The sequence below is a fragment of the Choristoneura fumiferana genome, chromosome 6 (assembly GCF_025370935.1).
Source record: "Choristoneura fumiferana chromosome 6, NRCan_CFum_1, whole genome shotgun sequence".
NCBI classification, from domain to species: domain Eukaryota; kingdom Metazoa; phylum Arthropoda; class Insecta; order Lepidoptera; family Tortricidae; genus Choristoneura; species Choristoneura fumiferana.
The window spans coordinates 14101755-14118463 of NC_133477.1; the positions used below are offsets into that span (position 1 = coordinate 14101755).

General features: G+C 41.1%; 2 protein-coding genes across 3 annotated transcripts; both read right to left on the minus strand.

The window, feature by feature from the left end:
- Positions 1 to 949: 949 nt before the first annotated feature.
- Rhau (ATP-dependent RNA helicase Rhau) lies at positions 950 to 16458 on the minus strand. Of its 2 annotated transcripts, none has more exons than XM_074089359.1 (12): positions 16145 to 16458; positions 15135 to 15806; positions 14465 to 14634; positions 14187 to 14349; positions 13816 to 14098; positions 13151 to 13613; positions 12578 to 12808; positions 11110 to 11288; positions 10076 to 10400; positions 9189 to 9442; positions 8644 to 8824; positions 950 to 1120 (listed from the first exon to the last, which is right to left on the minus strand). In XM_074089359.1, exons 1-12 carry the CDS (start codon positions 16286 to 16288, stop codon positions 994 to 996), a joined length of 3192 nt encoding a protein of 1063 aa, XP_073945460.1. In that variant the 5' UTR covers positions 16289 to 16458; the 3' UTR covers positions 950 to 993. The 2 variants fall into 2 exon arrangements, with proteins under 2 accessions (XP_073945460.1, XP_073945461.1); XM_074089360.1 differs by having other exon boundaries at positions 16404 to 16452.
- Positions 3598 to 8490, minus strand: LOC141428672 (uncharacterized). The gene has a single exon (XM_074088676.1). It carries the CDS (start codon positions 8148 to 8150, stop codon positions 7182 to 7184), a length of 969 nt encoding a protein of 322 aa, XP_073944777.1. The 5' UTR covers positions 8151 to 8490; the 3' UTR covers positions 3598 to 7181.
- Positions 16459 to 16709: the final 251 nt, after the last annotated feature.

Below are 16709 nucleotides of genomic sequence, written 5' to 3' on the forward strand. Positions count from 1 at the left end.
GTTTTTGTAAGTTAAAATGCCGAAGATTATAAGTACATAGCCTTAGAAGGAAAATAATTCACAACGTTTAAAAGTATTTGTCATAGAAAGTCTATATTTTTTTAATAACATCACCGACACCGCTGTCCATATGACTGGTGGCTATCCTATAGTAAGTGCAAAGAATGTTGCAATATGAAACGTAGAAATGCTACCCTCGCGTCAGGTTTTTTATATTCCTCGTCAGCCTTTAAGGGCAACACACAGACAGCGGGCGCGGGTCGTCCCTGAGCAAAGCCGTGGACGGCCAGACAAACAGACAGACATGGCAAAACTATAAGGGTTCCGTTTTTGCCATTTTGGCTACGGAACCCTAAAAACCGTATTCATGCGCAGTAGCTAGTTAATTTTGGCGAGAATAAAATCTTAAGTATTTTTTTTTAATTAATTGGTACTACAGAAAAATCAGATATTTCTTCCATTGACTAGTATAAGCTTACTCCTGTCGATAAAAAAATCAGCCTCTTTTCAAAATCCATCCATCGCCCAACATTACATAAATTATAATTAATTAAGTAAGTAAATAAAGTTTGACCTTGATGCGCAGCGAGCGCGTTTGTCGTTTTCCACATATATCTCGCGGCACTGTATAATAATTCTGTGTCGAGTTGTCAAAAATGTATCTATTATTGGTTCTAGAACTGTTTTAATTTGTACTCCAAAAGTCGCCAGATAAACCATTTTTGCCGTCAAAACTTTTTTGCGGTCGCTAAGATTTAAACAAAAGTCGTCACGTCACTTCTAGGGACTAAGTCACTAACTGGCAACATTGATAGCCGCTGCGGGCCCGTCGCGGGTCCGACCCGCTCTCTGAGTGAATGCAACGAACCGCGCGGCTCACGCGGCGGACACGACCCGACCCGCGCGCGCTTTCTGTGTGTGTTGCCCTTTAATAATAATACTTCAAAGATGCATAACAAAAAAACAATTTTAATCTATATTTTTACGATACATTTAGTAAAACCTAGGGCGATTGTGGTGGCCCGTACGGCCGCCGTCATCGTTGCGATCGGAATCGTCTGAATCTTCGTTCATGACTTCCAATCTTTCGTCTTCTGCGGAAATCAGATTTGTCACAGCCCTGCAAAAAAAAAGCAGTTTTTAATTTTCATAACCAGGATGATAGACAGATGTCAGATAGATATCTCTGGTGGCATGGTGAATGGTTGTGTTGCTCTGAGGATGAACAGACCATAGTTATGCAAAAAGCGACCACCATTTCCGGCACTGGCTAGAAGGAAGACATTTCTTGGTTTTTACTGACATCGTCCACTCACGTTTGCGTATCAACAAAAACCTGAGAAGTGCACTCCCCGCCAATTTCGTCACCTTGAATTTATTGCCCAATTCACGACCGATATCAAACAACATTGTCGCCGATGCCCTCTCAAGGGTAGAATCGATCAGCAAACCAGTGAGCCCACGTGAACTGGCTGCTGCACAGGAATCAGATGAAGAGCTCCAGCAGCTCCTTTGCCCAGACTGCCAGACCGCCCTACAACTTAGGAGAGTTTACATCCCAGATTCTGGCATTCACATCTACTGCGACATTTCTACCACCTCAGTCAGACCGTATGTACCTGCACCACTCAGAGCACAGGTCTTCAACGCATTACCTGGTCTTGCGCCCCCTGCATCAGAGCGACATCTAAGTTGCTGTCGGACAAATACATCTGGCCAGGAATAAACAAAGATTGCACAACATGGACGCGTTCCTGCCTCGCATGCCAAGCAGCCAAGATCAACCGTCACAACGTCCCTCCACCTGGAACATTTGCCCCACCGAACACCAGGTTCGACCACATCCACGTCGACCTAGTAGGACCGCTGCCTCCATCCCGCGACTACAGATATCTCCTGACAGTCGTGGATAGATTCTCAAGACAGCCGGAAGTATACCCAATACGAAACATAGAAGCAGAGACTGTTGCACACAAATTGTTCTCCGGATGGATATGCCGATATGGTATACAAGTTCGGATAACCACAGATCAAGGCCGACAGTTCCAATCCGAGCTCTTCTCATCCCTGTCTCGACTATGTGGTTTCCAGCACATCCACACCACTGCCTACCATCCATCTTCAAATGGATTAGTCGAACGCCTCCACAGACAGCTTAAAGCCGCTCTAAAATGTCACAATAATGTTTCATGGTCAGACGACCTACCTGTGGTCATGATGGGCCTCCGCGCTGTTTATAACGAAGACATAGACGCTACACCAGCAGAAATGATATTTGGTCAGAACATCAGACTACCGGGAGAATTCATATCACCTCAACCATCAACTGTTCCATCAGAAATAACCTTCGTGTCTTCACTAAGATCAGCATTCCATCGCCTTGCTCCAATCCCCACATCTTCACACGCGAAGCCATCCATATTCATGAAAGAAAGAAAGAAAGAAAGAAAGAAAGAAAGAAAAGTTTATTTTGGCTCCAAAAATGTACCACCTAAAACTAAGACTAGAACTAGCACTAAAACTATGTTACTAGGTGACACAGCAGGATACCAAAAAGGGTCTCCACTCAGCATGTGTTGCCGCACATTATGTGCAGTAACGCTGGTCATGCATAAGGACCTGAGAACAGCAACTCATGTCTTTATCAAAAAATTTAACAAAGTTGGTCTACAATGCCCATATGAAGGTCCATACCGCGTCACGAAGAAAGAAGATAAATTCTTTACAGTTATCATAAACGGTACTCCGCGTGTTGTATCAATCAATAACATTAAGCCAGCATACCTTGAATCGGATTCCACACCACCCAACGCCACCTCACCTGAAAATAACGACTTACCTGTGTCTGCACCTACCCCTGCTACTTCAGCTGCTGTTCCACCTCCGGTTGTTGCTACACCACCAAACTCACCTGTAGGTCCACCTATCTTCACACCTTCAACAACTCAAACTACCAGGGCAGGTCGTCGGGTTAAATTCCCCAATAAACTAAACTTATAACCATACTGGCAACCTACCTTCTCTTCTTTTATCTTTATTAAGGGGGGGAGTATTGTGGCGATTGTAGGCGAACTCTAATGTTGGCACGGCTCATCCCTAGTCGGAAGCCGCACCGCACTACGCGGGGGCGGCCGCCATGATGCTTTTCGACTTGACGTCTCTCGCTCGCCGGCTCGCAAGCTGAAAACACTTTCCGAAACTAACTTGTACTTAATCAATAGTAAAGGATCTCAGAAATACAATTTGCCTAAGGTGTTAAATGTAGTTTTAATATATGTGCTACCAAAACCACAAAAGGAAGGCCAAAAAAAACTTTTTTTAACTTAAAACGACTATATCTTGAAACTGGATTTTTATTATTGGTCTCTTTTTGCATAACTATGGCCAACTTTGGTTGAGTTCGAAATGCGTCAGTGTAGTGGTGGGGTGGTGTTGATAGTTGAATTTGTGTGTGTTCTAACACTGGAGGCGGAGGCTCTGCAACACACATATGTTGCCTATTCATTAGGTACGTCTACGCAGCTATCCCGTATGGTCGCTGGTGAGCAATGTAAATTGTTTATAGTTCATTCTTAATGAACCTTAAAAGATTTAAGATTTAAAGATTTATTGAACATAATTAACATACATGTTTTAAAATAATTAGATCGTAAGCAGCTGCAGTAGTATGAACTGTGTCGCAGCTGTTTACGCCCACCTCGGGATTATGGAGCAGTTATGTTATGTTCCAAAATAATACATTTAAAGGTTAGTAAGTGAACTTAATTATTAAGACTATGTTAGAATAAGAGAATAAAAGCAGGATATCATTTGAAAGGCAGGTTCTTAATATAAACATAATTATGGTATAGTTTATTTTGAGTAGTACTGTAGGAAATACGTTCATCAATAACCAGTAATAAATGTTTCAGTCTCATCATAAGTGAGGTTTTGCAGAAATCTCGTTATCTTATTTTTGCATTCCCAGTACGATAGTTCATGAATGTCTAATAATTTGTTCAATTGATTGTACATTTTAGCAGAAAGATATTCGTAGTGATGTCTTACAAGAGCAATACGAGAACGTCCGAGTTTGCAGATGCGGCCAGCTCGTCGCTTAGTAGTTTTTCCAACAAAAGAAAGGTCGAGATGCCTGCGCAATGCGATTTTCAAAACAAATAGTTGCCTAACAGTTAAGACATTAGCTACCTTAAAGAGTTCGCAAGTATTAAATCGAATTGGTTTGGAAAGCATAACTTTTAGAACAGCCCTTTGGGCTCTCTCCAGTCTTAGGAATCTAGTTTTCCCTGCCCCACCCCAGGCCGCTAAACAGTAGGTTAGTACAGACTGTGCCAGTGAGAAGTAAACAGTCTTTAGAATTTGTTGGTCAGCAACAGGTCTAAGGGTCTTAAATACGTAAATTAATTTCCTAACCCGGCTGACAGCCGCCTCCACCTGGTCACCCCATGTCATTAAAGAGTCCATTAAAATGCCGAGATATTTAACAGTAGAAGATTGCGTTAGTTCAGTGCAGCAGCATGAGGCATCATCGGGGTTGCAACTGTGAGCATAAATAGACAGTGGAGAGGGGGGCAGAGAAGATGCCCTTGGGGCGAAAGTTATGAAAGTGGTTTTGTGAACATTAACGGTCAACAGATTCCTTGCTAACCAATTCATCACTGTTCTTAATGTAGATTCAGCGAGGAGTCGAGCCTCCTCCCATGTAGTTGCCCTTATAAGAAGGGCAGTGTCATCAGCATAGGCCAGAACCCTCACATTGCTGAGAGACAGACTGCACAGATCGTTAACATAGATCAAAAATAAGGTGGGCCCGAGGACACTACCCTGAGGCACACCAAAAGAAAGACTCACTTCATCACTGGTATATTCACCTATGCGTACTTGTTGGGTGCGATGACTGAGGTAACTTTTAAAAATATCATGTACAAGCCCTCTTACCCCAATGCGATCCAGTTTTCCTAGCAGAATCGGGACAGAGACAGTGTCGAAAGCCTTAGATAAGTCTAGGAAAATACCAATTGTTTTAAGTTTGAAATTATAATTACTTATAATTGTATTTGTGAGAGCCAAAACAGCATCTTCTGTAGACTTTCCACTACGAAAACCGAATTGATTATCAGAAAGTATTGAATATGATTCAAGATATTTTTTTAAACGAGAATTTAGAATTTTTTCAAGGATTTTGGAAAGTGATGACAATACGGATATAGGCCTGTAGTTGCAAACACTGTCTCTGTCTCCGCTCTTATGTATAGGGTGTACAAGGGCTCTTTTAAATACCTGAGGGAATGTGCCTGACGACAGACAAAGATTATAAATGTGCGTCATTACGGGCACAAGGACGGAACGCGCTGCCTTAAGTAGTGATGCTGGTATGCCATCCCAACCCACTGCACAGTTTCGAAGTGTCATAATAATACGTTCAACTTCTTCGCAATCAGTCTCTAATAAAGCCATAGAATTGGCTTGCGAACAATTTCGCCGAACCGGATCCGTGTCATGATTGGAATTCCCGGAAAATTTTGAGGCGAGCTCCTTCCCAATACCGCTAAAATATTCATTCACCAGTTTAACTGCCACTTTCGGGTTTCCATTTAAGGACAGGAGATTATCAGCGGTGGAAGTTTTATGTTCAAGGTTGGTTAAATTTTTAATAAGTTTCCAAGTAGCTTTTGGATTATTTTTAACTTTTTTAAATTCCATCCGTTCATAAGCTAGTTTAATTTTTTTAAGGAGATTTGTACAAAAATTTCTGTAGCGTGTGTATGTCAGTCTCGCCAGATGATTATTGGGCTCTTTTTTACTTATTTTATATAAACGATCACGATTTCTCACGCAACGTAATAGCCCAGGGGTCATCCAAGGCTTGATAGTTCTCATTCTACTACCTATGCCAACAGATCTATAGTGAGCCTCAACAATGTCCATCAATGCAGTCACAAACGAATGTGCAGCTTTCTCCGCATCAGAAATAGACAGGATAAAAGCAAAATCATACTCTTCGATTTCCCTTACACAAGCATTCTCGTCAAATATAATTCTACTTCGTGCTGCTTTTGACAATTTTCTTTTCTGACCACAACAAAGCACGACAGGTGCATGGTCAGTAATAAGAGAGTCTATGACTAACGTAACAGATGTTGTGTTAGACTTAAGAAGCACGTGATCCAAGCAGCTGTTATTCCTTGTAGGGAAAACATGAGCCGGCAACAAAGCATTAGCAGCAGCAAGATTGAGATAGGGGTCAGCATTAGGATCACCGCTACCGGGAACTATATTAATATTAATGTCGCCAACTAGGGCTACAGTCTTAAAACATCGCAACGAAGCTAAAGTGTCTTCAAGAGACTCGAGGAATTTACTAATGTCTCTTGTTGACGGGGATCGATACAGAGCCACTAAAGCGATTTCATCCGTAAACTTCAGAATTAGGCAATTAGCGTTACTAAACGTTTGCTTCACAACCGTACAAGCCAAGTCTGTTTTGACAAAAACCACAACTCCATCATTCTGGTTAGTGTGGTCAGATTTAAAAGGGGTATATCCTGGCAAGTTTGGTAAATATGGGCATTTGCTAAGCCAGCATTCACTTAGAACAAGAACATCAAACACAACATCTATCCTCCTCAACAGCAACTGCAGCTCACCAAAATTACAGCCAATGCTTCTTATATTCAGATGGAACACTGTAAGCGATTCACCAATATCGGAAAGAAGCCCCGAGCTGTTCTCCGGCACGCAAACATAAGATTTAGAAACAGTGATATTTTCCAAATCATTAGTAATTTCTAGTGTACTAGTCATAGCGGAACTAAAAGTTTAACACGGATCATGTGAAATGCAATGGACATCGAGAATAACAATTTAACATTTACGCTCTTGCGACAGTTTTGTAAATCACTGTTGAGTTTAGCTTTCAGTGTGTAACAAAATATGGGGCACAAATACAATCTTATATAAACACGTTTGTACGTATTACTTATGACTAGGCAAATCTGAAAGTAGTTAGATTTCAGTGGAATGCAAATTAAAACAATCAAGTATTGTAAAATCAGCGAACCGGCAGCAAAACAAACACAACTTATATACTGTGATAATGATAATAATGTTAGGTAGGAGTTCAGTGACCTAAAGTAAAGATACATAAAAAACAATTTTAAATAAGCTGTTAAAAATACTAGTCACACACCACTACTAGAACTCTCCAAGCTCCTCAGATCCTGTTCTCCGTTGATGAGAATTACGCCGGTTCCCTCTTGTTTCCGCAGAAATATCTTGCCATTAGTCACCCAACAGTGCTTGAATCCGTTTGATCTGGCGAAGTCCATAGTGATATAGTGTAATCGCTTCATTTGAGGAGTGAGATTCTCTGATACAAAGACAGGATTGCGCGGGCCACTGATGCCCAAAGTCTCCGTATTGAGTTTACAAGCACTGTTTGCTTTATTATAATCCCGGTATTTGCGTATCAAAAGTTCCTTTGTAAGAACACTATTAAATTCGACAATGATGGTTTTGTTATTGGGATTTCTTGTGTTTATTCGGAAGATATCTTTCACGTACTGAGGGTCCATTGGTGTATTCAGGACACGTGCTAACGGCACGAGTTGGTTCAAAAGAGACGATTTGGTTTCGCCGGTTCTATGTGGTATGTTTTTAATTTCTACACATGTTGACCTCCTGTGACGCTCAAATTGTTCCATTTTTTGTTCCAATACCTGAATATATTGTAAATTTTTGTTCCGATCAGATTCGAGTTTATCAATTTGAGATTGTATGGTATCAAACCTGTTAGCAATGAACTCTACCGAACTCTGCATTGCGAGGTTTTGAGCCTTTATTTCATCCATTGCAGAGGAAATCTTTTCCATTTTTGAGTCCTGAGAGCTCTGGTGGGCTCTAAGTTCCATGAACATATTTTTCACTTCCGTCATAAACTCGTTCAGTTGTTCACTTGAGCTGCCACGCCTGCGCTTAAGGCGGTGGGTAACGTTACACGGTTCCCGATCCAACCCCTCCATAGATTTAGTTGCTAACTCCGGTTCCGAATCGCAAAGGTGCCGTGTTAGTGATACATCAAGCTGTGTTGCCGAACCAACATCAACCACAACCGCGGGGTTGGCCGGGGGGGGCGTGCGTCGAAGAGGCATGTTTGCAGTTGAGTCAAGTTTAGTACCAGGGCGACAGACAGTAGACGAAGCTTTAACGTAATTAGCGCAGAGATGTTGAATGTAATCAACCACAGGTCAACGTTAACTGGGCGGTCGCTACGGATTGATACAAAATCGCTTTCCGTCCACTATATCTTGATCTCTGGTAGTAATGAATGAGTTACTCACTGTCGTAGTATAATCGTAGTACAGTGCCGTGGGGCGCTTCACTCAGCGTGCGTTATGCGCTCCTGGTATCCGCTCGAATTTATTGATTGAATTTAATTTAATTTAATTTAACTATTTTGAAAAATTTTATGCGTGGACACACGTCTGTTCAACTCAGATATCCGGAGGGAAGGGAAAAGAAATAATAACAACTCGAAGTAGCAAGCCAATGGCTATTGGTTAACTACTTAGGAATAAGTAGGCAGGTACTACTAGGTCCTTTTTAAGACCACTTAAAATATAGCTTAAATTGAAATCGGCTTACTTTAAAACTAACTCATCGAACTGGCTATGTCCTTTGGGTTTTGAGCTGGATTCCATAACCATAGAAGCTAGAACCTGGTCCAGTAAAGACCTGAGCTTGAACACGAGCTCCGCTGTCTCCTTTTTGCACTGCACTTTCACAGTTGATACTGATACGAGGCAGTCTTCGGGGACATCGTCAACTGAAATTGATATAAATATCATGGTAATATATTGATATAAGTATCATAAATATATGGTAAAATTTTCGATAGCTTTCCAGTATTTACACGCAAGAACGGTGGTATAAGAAAATCGAATCGAATAAGGGTTTCTTTCTGGACAGGCGAAATATCGCTAAATGACGTTAGTATCAAGAGGTTCGTTTGACGTTACGGTCTTGCTTGCGATTGGCTCATTTATAAGTAATTATTTAACCAATCATAAACTTGACACGAATGTCAAAGTTGTCAAACGAATCTTACGATACTAGCGCCAACTAGCCTGTCAAAAAAACTCATCAGTGGAGACGAAGTCGTACTCAAGAACCAAGAAGTTAATACATACTTTCAGAGACAGCAAGCTCTCCAAAGAACATCAAAGGCAGGGTGTACACCAGCGTGACCTCGAACAAGAATAACTGGGTGGATCTCTGCTTCAACCAGTACACCAGCCAGTTCGCTCCAGGGTTGTTGCAGAGAGGTGCCTCACCGCCTGGCTTGGAATACATTACACTGCTTGGATGAATGGTGACTTTGCCTTCGTCTGGCGTTCGGATAGTGATCCTCGTGGGCTTGTTGCGCCTTCGTGGCATAATCCATCTAAGATTAAAGATTAACTCTGATCAATCCTAGTATATAGAACAAAAATATGGATACGAATTTTCGTTATACATTTCTGGAAACGTAACAGCTAACACTACATATTATACTTACTTAGGGTTTGAGCGCGCTATCTGTTTTTTAAGCGATACTTTTAAGAGGGAGGGCACGCTACTAACCGCATAGTGCGTTACGTAGCTTTAGGCGGTCTTTAAGCAAATATGTATTTCATCACACTTGCTCGTCAATTGGTCGTGTCGAATAGACATGAGTTTCTATGGGCGTGTACAAAAAAAATCGGGTCGGTATTTCCATGAGACGGTATTATCCGAGCCGGTAAAGTGTCGCACAGCGGGAGCAACGCAGTCTTTGAATTGTTATTGTTTGTTTTGTGATAAATGTTTTTATTTCCTCGCAGTGGTCGAGAAAAGCACAATTTTTAGTCTCGGCCAAAAGTGCAATAGATGAACTCGTATTATCGAAGGCCTCCCCTTCGGGTCGGCCTTCAAACTAACTCCTTCATCTATTGCTTACTTTTCTTTCAGCCTCTACAACAATGTACTATTGTTAAATTAATGGCAATTAAGTAGGTATAGGCGATTTATCGCATAGCTGTTTAAATATGTAACTTACTTAACATTGGCGATATTCGGATACAGAGACGCAGCAACGATTGCTTTAAAAACGCACAGATTATCTGCGTTCCGATTCTCCCACGCCGAGTGTGTATTCCTCGAAGTCAGAAACCCCATCTGGGTCAGGGTATCGCAGAGTTGCTGCTTCATTTCCGATAACAACCGCAGGGTGCTGTTTGACAGGAAGTAGTCGTACGCGAACTGGTTTTGCTGAGAGGGGCCAATCCTCTCCCACTGTATGATAGCCTCTGATATAGCGACGTGGTCGCTCGGTTCGCCTTGCGCTAGAAGACGCTTCGCCTCTTCTACTTGCCTTTCTTTGCCTGGAATATAGGTCGATAAATCGTTATCGTACTGAAATTAAATTTTTACTTGCGCGCTAAGTATCACTTCAAATATATGGAGCTGATCTGATGACGGAGTTAGAAGCTAGACATTGGAACTCTTAAGACAATATAACATAGACATATTTGTGCTCGTTAGAATAGATAGCTTTAGAGTGTATATTGACCAAAGGTAGTTGAAGTTGCCATGATCTGACGACGGAGCAGTTAGGCAGTTATCATTAAAGCATGTTTTGTTTTTGTTTTTTTACAGTATAATTAATTCTTTTAAACTGTTATTAATTGCCTATTGCTTAGTAGGTGTTTGCTTTTATTTACCTAAATAATTTTAGTTTTTAATTTTTGTATGAGGTGCTTTATATGAGATGGCGGCGTGCAGTCGAGAAAAATGTTTATGGACGAGTGGGAAGGGAGGGCCCAGACCAGACAGTGTCGGACTCTCACCGCCTGCACGTCCCCAGCTCCCTGAAGCTTATGACGGGGAGGAGAGGGTTGGACGGGTTTCTTATCTATCTACCCATAGACTTTTGCTTCAGCCATTTGCCGGAAAGCCGGAACCGCCTGCCGGCATTCATTCTCTAGTTAGGCTCTGCGGGGTGCTTGGGTACTTTTTGTTAATCCCCATTGATTTCTTCCTTGACCAACCCTAGCTCTTTTGATGCATAGTGACCCCGTAATTACAACTTACCTATAACAATATTAAACGGGTCTTTGAAGCCCCACACAGCAGCGACGCTGGCGGCGCGGTCGACACACCCGAACAGGGCTCCAAACAAGAGCAGCTTCCCAGCTGCGGGGTGCACCGGCAAGCGGGCCAAATGCCACCCTAAAGGAGTCAATTTCTCTTCGTCGTCAAGGGCACCGCATCTTGAAGGCAAGAAAGAGATCATGGGGCATTGACGTAAATTAATTTTATCAACATGAGACACTGATTATTCTGCCCAGCCATGTGAAGAAAATATAATTATAAATACACTTCAGCAAAGCGACTTAAGCCGGCGATATCCTATCTTTGAGGGGCCTTGTCTGTGAAACTACATATTGGTCAAAGTTTGCAATGGAATAGGTTTATTGACAAGCAAACAAAATCATATTTATTACAAACAATCCTTGGATTTCACCTGTCCCAAATTTGGCGAATTGACTTTGCAGGTGGTAGGACCTTGTGCAAGGTCCGCCCGGATTGCTACCACCGTCTTGCTCGCTAATCCTGGCCCGTGAAGCAGTAGTGCTTGCACTGTTGTGTTTCGGCGTGGAGAGTAAGACAGCCGGTGAAATTATTGGCACTTGAGGTATCCTATCTTAGGCCTCTAGGTTGGCAACGCATCTGCAGTACCCCTGGTGTTGCAGATGTTTATGGGCGGTGGTGGTTACCATCAGGAGACCCACTTGCTCGTTTGCCATCCAGTCGAATAAAAAAAAGAAAAAGAAATTGTATACTTGATGCATATATACTTATACTTAATGCAGGTACAGTCAACAAAAAGTACAGTCAGCAAAAAAAGCTTGCATTTTTTTCCTTAACTAAAACTTGTTCATTGTACTTATTCTTATTTTAGGCAACAAACAGTCACATAATTAAACATAACATAGGTATCAGTCATGCATGATGGTATAGTATAATAAATGTAGACCTGGAGCGGATTTTTGCTGTGTCTTATAATGTTGATTCTTTGGGACTCTGGGGTTTTTCGCCAGGAGTTTCTAACCTAAAACAATGACTAAAATACTGTGGTGTCCACTTACTGTTGCAGATGCGTCACTGCCTTCTGTATAGTTGTCTCCGCGGGCGCATCAGGTATTAACTGCAGCGCTGTCAGCGCCTTGCTGAGTCGCAGCTACTTTGTTGTCAGCACCGGCTCCAAGAGGTTGTTTCTCTGCAACTCGGGCAGATGTTTATCCGGGATCACTTGGGCGCGGTAAGATGTGAGTAAGATTGAGATACTTACTGCTGCAGACGCGTCACTGCCTTCTGTATAGTTGTCTCCGCGGGCGCATCAGGTACTAACTGCAGCGCTGTCAGCGCCTTGCCGAGCCGCAGCTTCTTTACTGTCAGCACCGGCTCCAAGAGGTTGTTTCTCTGCACCTCGGGCAGGTGTCTATCCAGGATCACTTGGGTGCGGTAAGATGTCAGTAAGATTGAGTGAGATACTTACTGCTGCAGATGCGTCACTGCTTTCTGTATAGTTGTCTCTGCGGGCGCATCTGGTACTAACTGCAGCGCTGTCAGCGCCTTGCCGAGTCGCAGCTTCTTTATTGTCAGCACCGGCTCCAAGAGGTTGCTTCTCTGCAACTCGGGCAGGTGTCTATCTGGGATCACTTGGGCGCGGTAAGATGTTAGTAAGTGGTAGGCGATGCCAGGTTGACACCGGCCCGCACGACCACGTCTGAAATATTTTTTTCTAGTTTTACAAATCATACTAAAAATTATGGATATTAGTTTGAAGGAAATGACAACACATCAGTAAAAACCGCAACCACGTCGGTTAAGCCGTTCCTGAGATTCGCATTTATTAACAATGAAAATAGTAACAACTTTTCCTTTGAAAAGGTTCCATGGTGGCTCATGAATTAAAGTCCTTGAGTGTACGCCCCTAATAACAGTTTCTCTGAAATATTTTTAATGTGCAGACCAGTTAGTTTTGTTATGACCACAATTAGTTGGTTAACAATTTCGTAGTTATAGCAAAGCAATATTAAAAGCTAATTTAGAGCGAAATAAGAAATACCTTTGCATTAAATTGGCCTTGGACACAAATTCATTTTGCAATGTCTGTATATTATCCTCTACATTCAACCCTGTGATTTTAATTCTGCCACAGTCTATCACATACACAATGTCGTCTATTGTTATAGAAGTCTCAGCTATGTTCGTGGCGACTATAATTTTCCGTATATGCGGTGGGGGCCTGTCGAATATCCGCCGCTGGTCTAACGTAGGCAACTTCGAGTGCAATGGGTAAATTTCGAAATGTTGTCGCGGAAACATTGCGCTCTTTTCCATTGCACTTATAAGTTTAGTTATATCCCCCATTCCAGGTAGAAATACGAGAATTGCGCCCGGCGGACTTTTGCATATGTGTAACAGGAGTGCTAGAATTAAATCTATGTTTAATTCCTCAATTCTAGAATCTTGTAAAGTCATGTAGACATCTCTGCTTAGGTTTTTCTTCACACTCTCAAGCCATGGGGCTGAAATAAATGAAATTGAAAGTGAATAAGCTATCCTAGCTTACAATTAAAATAAGCAAATCAATCAGTTTTTTTTTAATTTGATGTAGGTACAAAATTTCCAATACATATATCAGACAATTCACGCACTTTTTTGCAATAAGGTTCCTAAAGGATAGTTAATTGACTTGGCGACTCTACTTTAAAAGATCATTAAATATACCTATTTCTGCTCTGTGCTGCACATCTTTTTCAATTTTTTTGCTCATTTTCATTTTGTTCATCCTTTCTTGAAATCGTTTGGTGCCTCTATTCGGTCTAGGAGTATCTTCAGGAAGCCTATAGTTTGTCACATTTAGTACATCCTCGAGATACAGAGCCTGTACAGGGTAAGCAAGTCCCTCAATATGAATAACAGGGCAGTCATCAAAGTAGGCTGACAATCGCTCGCTGTCTATGGTGGCACTCATAAGAATAAGCTTCAGGTCTTTACGCTTTTTAAGGACCTGAAATAAAAATATGTCCTCTTCATTTAAACTCTTATGTTTCCTTAAAGTAACTGTATAACTATTAATTTGAATAAATATAAAATACCTGTTTAACCATGCACATGGAGAAGTCCATATGGCAGTCCCTTTCATGAGCCTCATCCAATATAATGTGACTAAAGTTTACCAAACCTTGATTTACTTCCAAATCCGCCAGGAGTATGCCTGTAGTGCAGTACATGATGCTGCCTCGAGCTCTGCAATCTGTTCTGAAATGTTACAGCATTTTGTGAATTTTAGTCTGATGACATATGTCCATGATACATTCCTATAATAGTTTGTTAAGTTTTGATTATTGTTTGTATGATTTGGTTAAAATCTTACTTTTCCAAGCGAACAGCATAACCAACGGAATTGCCAAGGTGTTCAGCTCGTTCCTGGGCCACCCTTGCTGCTAAAGATGAAGCTGCTATCCGTCGGGGTTGTGTAACTAATATATGTACATAAGCACCTTTGTTATTGCATATAGCATCATCTAGAATGATCTGTGGTACCTGAATAAGGGGTAATAATAATAACACATTATTAGCCATGAAGTGAGGCCATGAAGACATGAGGCAGCCCTATTTGGTGCGATTTTGAGCCATGTAGATCAGAATCATACTCCCAAGGCAGCTCATTCAGTGGGGACCTAACTATGAACATACCATGTAAGTTACAAAGCATTTGAAACATTGGGGCTATGGAAAAAAGTTTTCTGTGAAGTCTCTTGAACACTTGGGATAATTTTAATAGCACTAAGAAGTATTAGGCATATATTCTGTCCTGCCCTGCAGGAGCCCTACTTTTACTCTAAAAAAACTAGTGCTGCCTACCCTGCTGCCTACTCAGTGTATCTGGTACTAGGTTGGAAACATTTTAACCACCATTTCTTTGAGTGATGTACAGAATGTCAATGTGGCATTTGCAGTGAAATGATTCCACCTTAGTTTGTGACTCAATTTCTTTGACTGTAAAAAGAAAACCAAACTTAAATTTTTAATACTTGTATTACCTGTGTAGATTTCCCACATCCTGTCTCACCACTGATAACAACAACCTGGTTATTGCTGATAACATTCAAGAGCTCTGCTGCCTTTTTGAATGTTGGTAGCTTCTCACGGAATCTCATCATCGTCTTGTAACCATCTCTTTGCACCATTTCCTTATACTCTTCATGTAGAGCAAAGCTCAAATTATCATTCTCTTCAGTTTTAGCAGCAATTATTACACCATTGGCAATGTTTTCATTCAATTTGTCTTCAAATGTACCAGTCAGTATGTCTTTGTAACTGTATTTATAATCTCCTTTACCTGACAAGGAGAGCTGCCTTGTAGACAGAGATTCCATTAGTTCTGGTGTATCAGGACCTATTGGTATAAAATCAGGAGTTTCTGGAGGATCTGTTTTTGGGATTTTGAATATTACAGGTTCCACTTGTTGCTTGGATGTGGAAGGGCCATCTTCTTGAATTTCTGTACTATCTATAGCTTCAGATTTGATCCTTTTGAGAGCATATTCTGGGAAATCTTTTGGATCCAAATCATCAGTAAATTCTAGTTTCTCTTTCTTTATAAAAGATTCAGTTCTCCTTAAAGTTATATTTTCCTTTGCAGCAAGACTCTCAATTGCTTCAATGTTTGATTTTACTTGGTACATAACGGCAGGAGGAATTCCCAAGTCTGCCTGCAACAGCCCATTTAAATAGTCAAATAAATGTTACATAAGTAACAATAGTGATTTAAATGTATGCCTATAAAACAATACCATGACTAGCCAATTAACATGCAATTCAATAACTAAATACATACTGACAAAAAATACACAACTAAAACTATTGGAGCCTGAAGCTTGAAATTTGGCAGACCCTAATAATTGTAGTGGCACACAAAAGATTACAAGAACTTTTTCAAAGATCCCACGGGACAGGCAAGTGATCTTTCATTATTTCAAAAAATAATGATGGTTGGAATTTTGATTGAGTAGCTGTGACTATTAAATTATAACGAGGAATAAAAACATACGACAAAAGCACGCTTATTCTTATTTTTGTTTCTATGAAGGTCCCTGTAGTAAAGCCCTATTTCTTTGCCCCGCAAACCCGGCGGTCTTTTTGGTGCCGGTGCTTTTCCCCTTTCTTCCGGGGGTACGTTCCACCTGTACGACATCTTGCTAGTATGTAACTTCGCTAATGAGACAATATCAACCTAACATTGATTCATAAATCAACAGAATGCACTTTATTTGTCTAAAATCGTTTGGATAAATCTTTCTTTTGCTTACTATAATTATAACTTAACGTTAACATAACATAACACAACATAACGTCACGTCACGTCTGTCATAACCACAAGTACAACAGACAAGCCAAACCTAAATTCAACCTTTTTTTTCGTGACTGAAATAGCGTCCTTTGGCGTTTTTCATTGGTTGTCAAATGCATACGTGTATCAGAATACCTACACAGAAACTTAAGGGCTGACTACACGATAGGTACAAGTAGCGACTTACATACGCAAACGGCTTGTGCAAAAATTGGCATAAAACTGTATGGGTCCAAAAGCCATTTGTGTGTGGTAAACCGTTTTT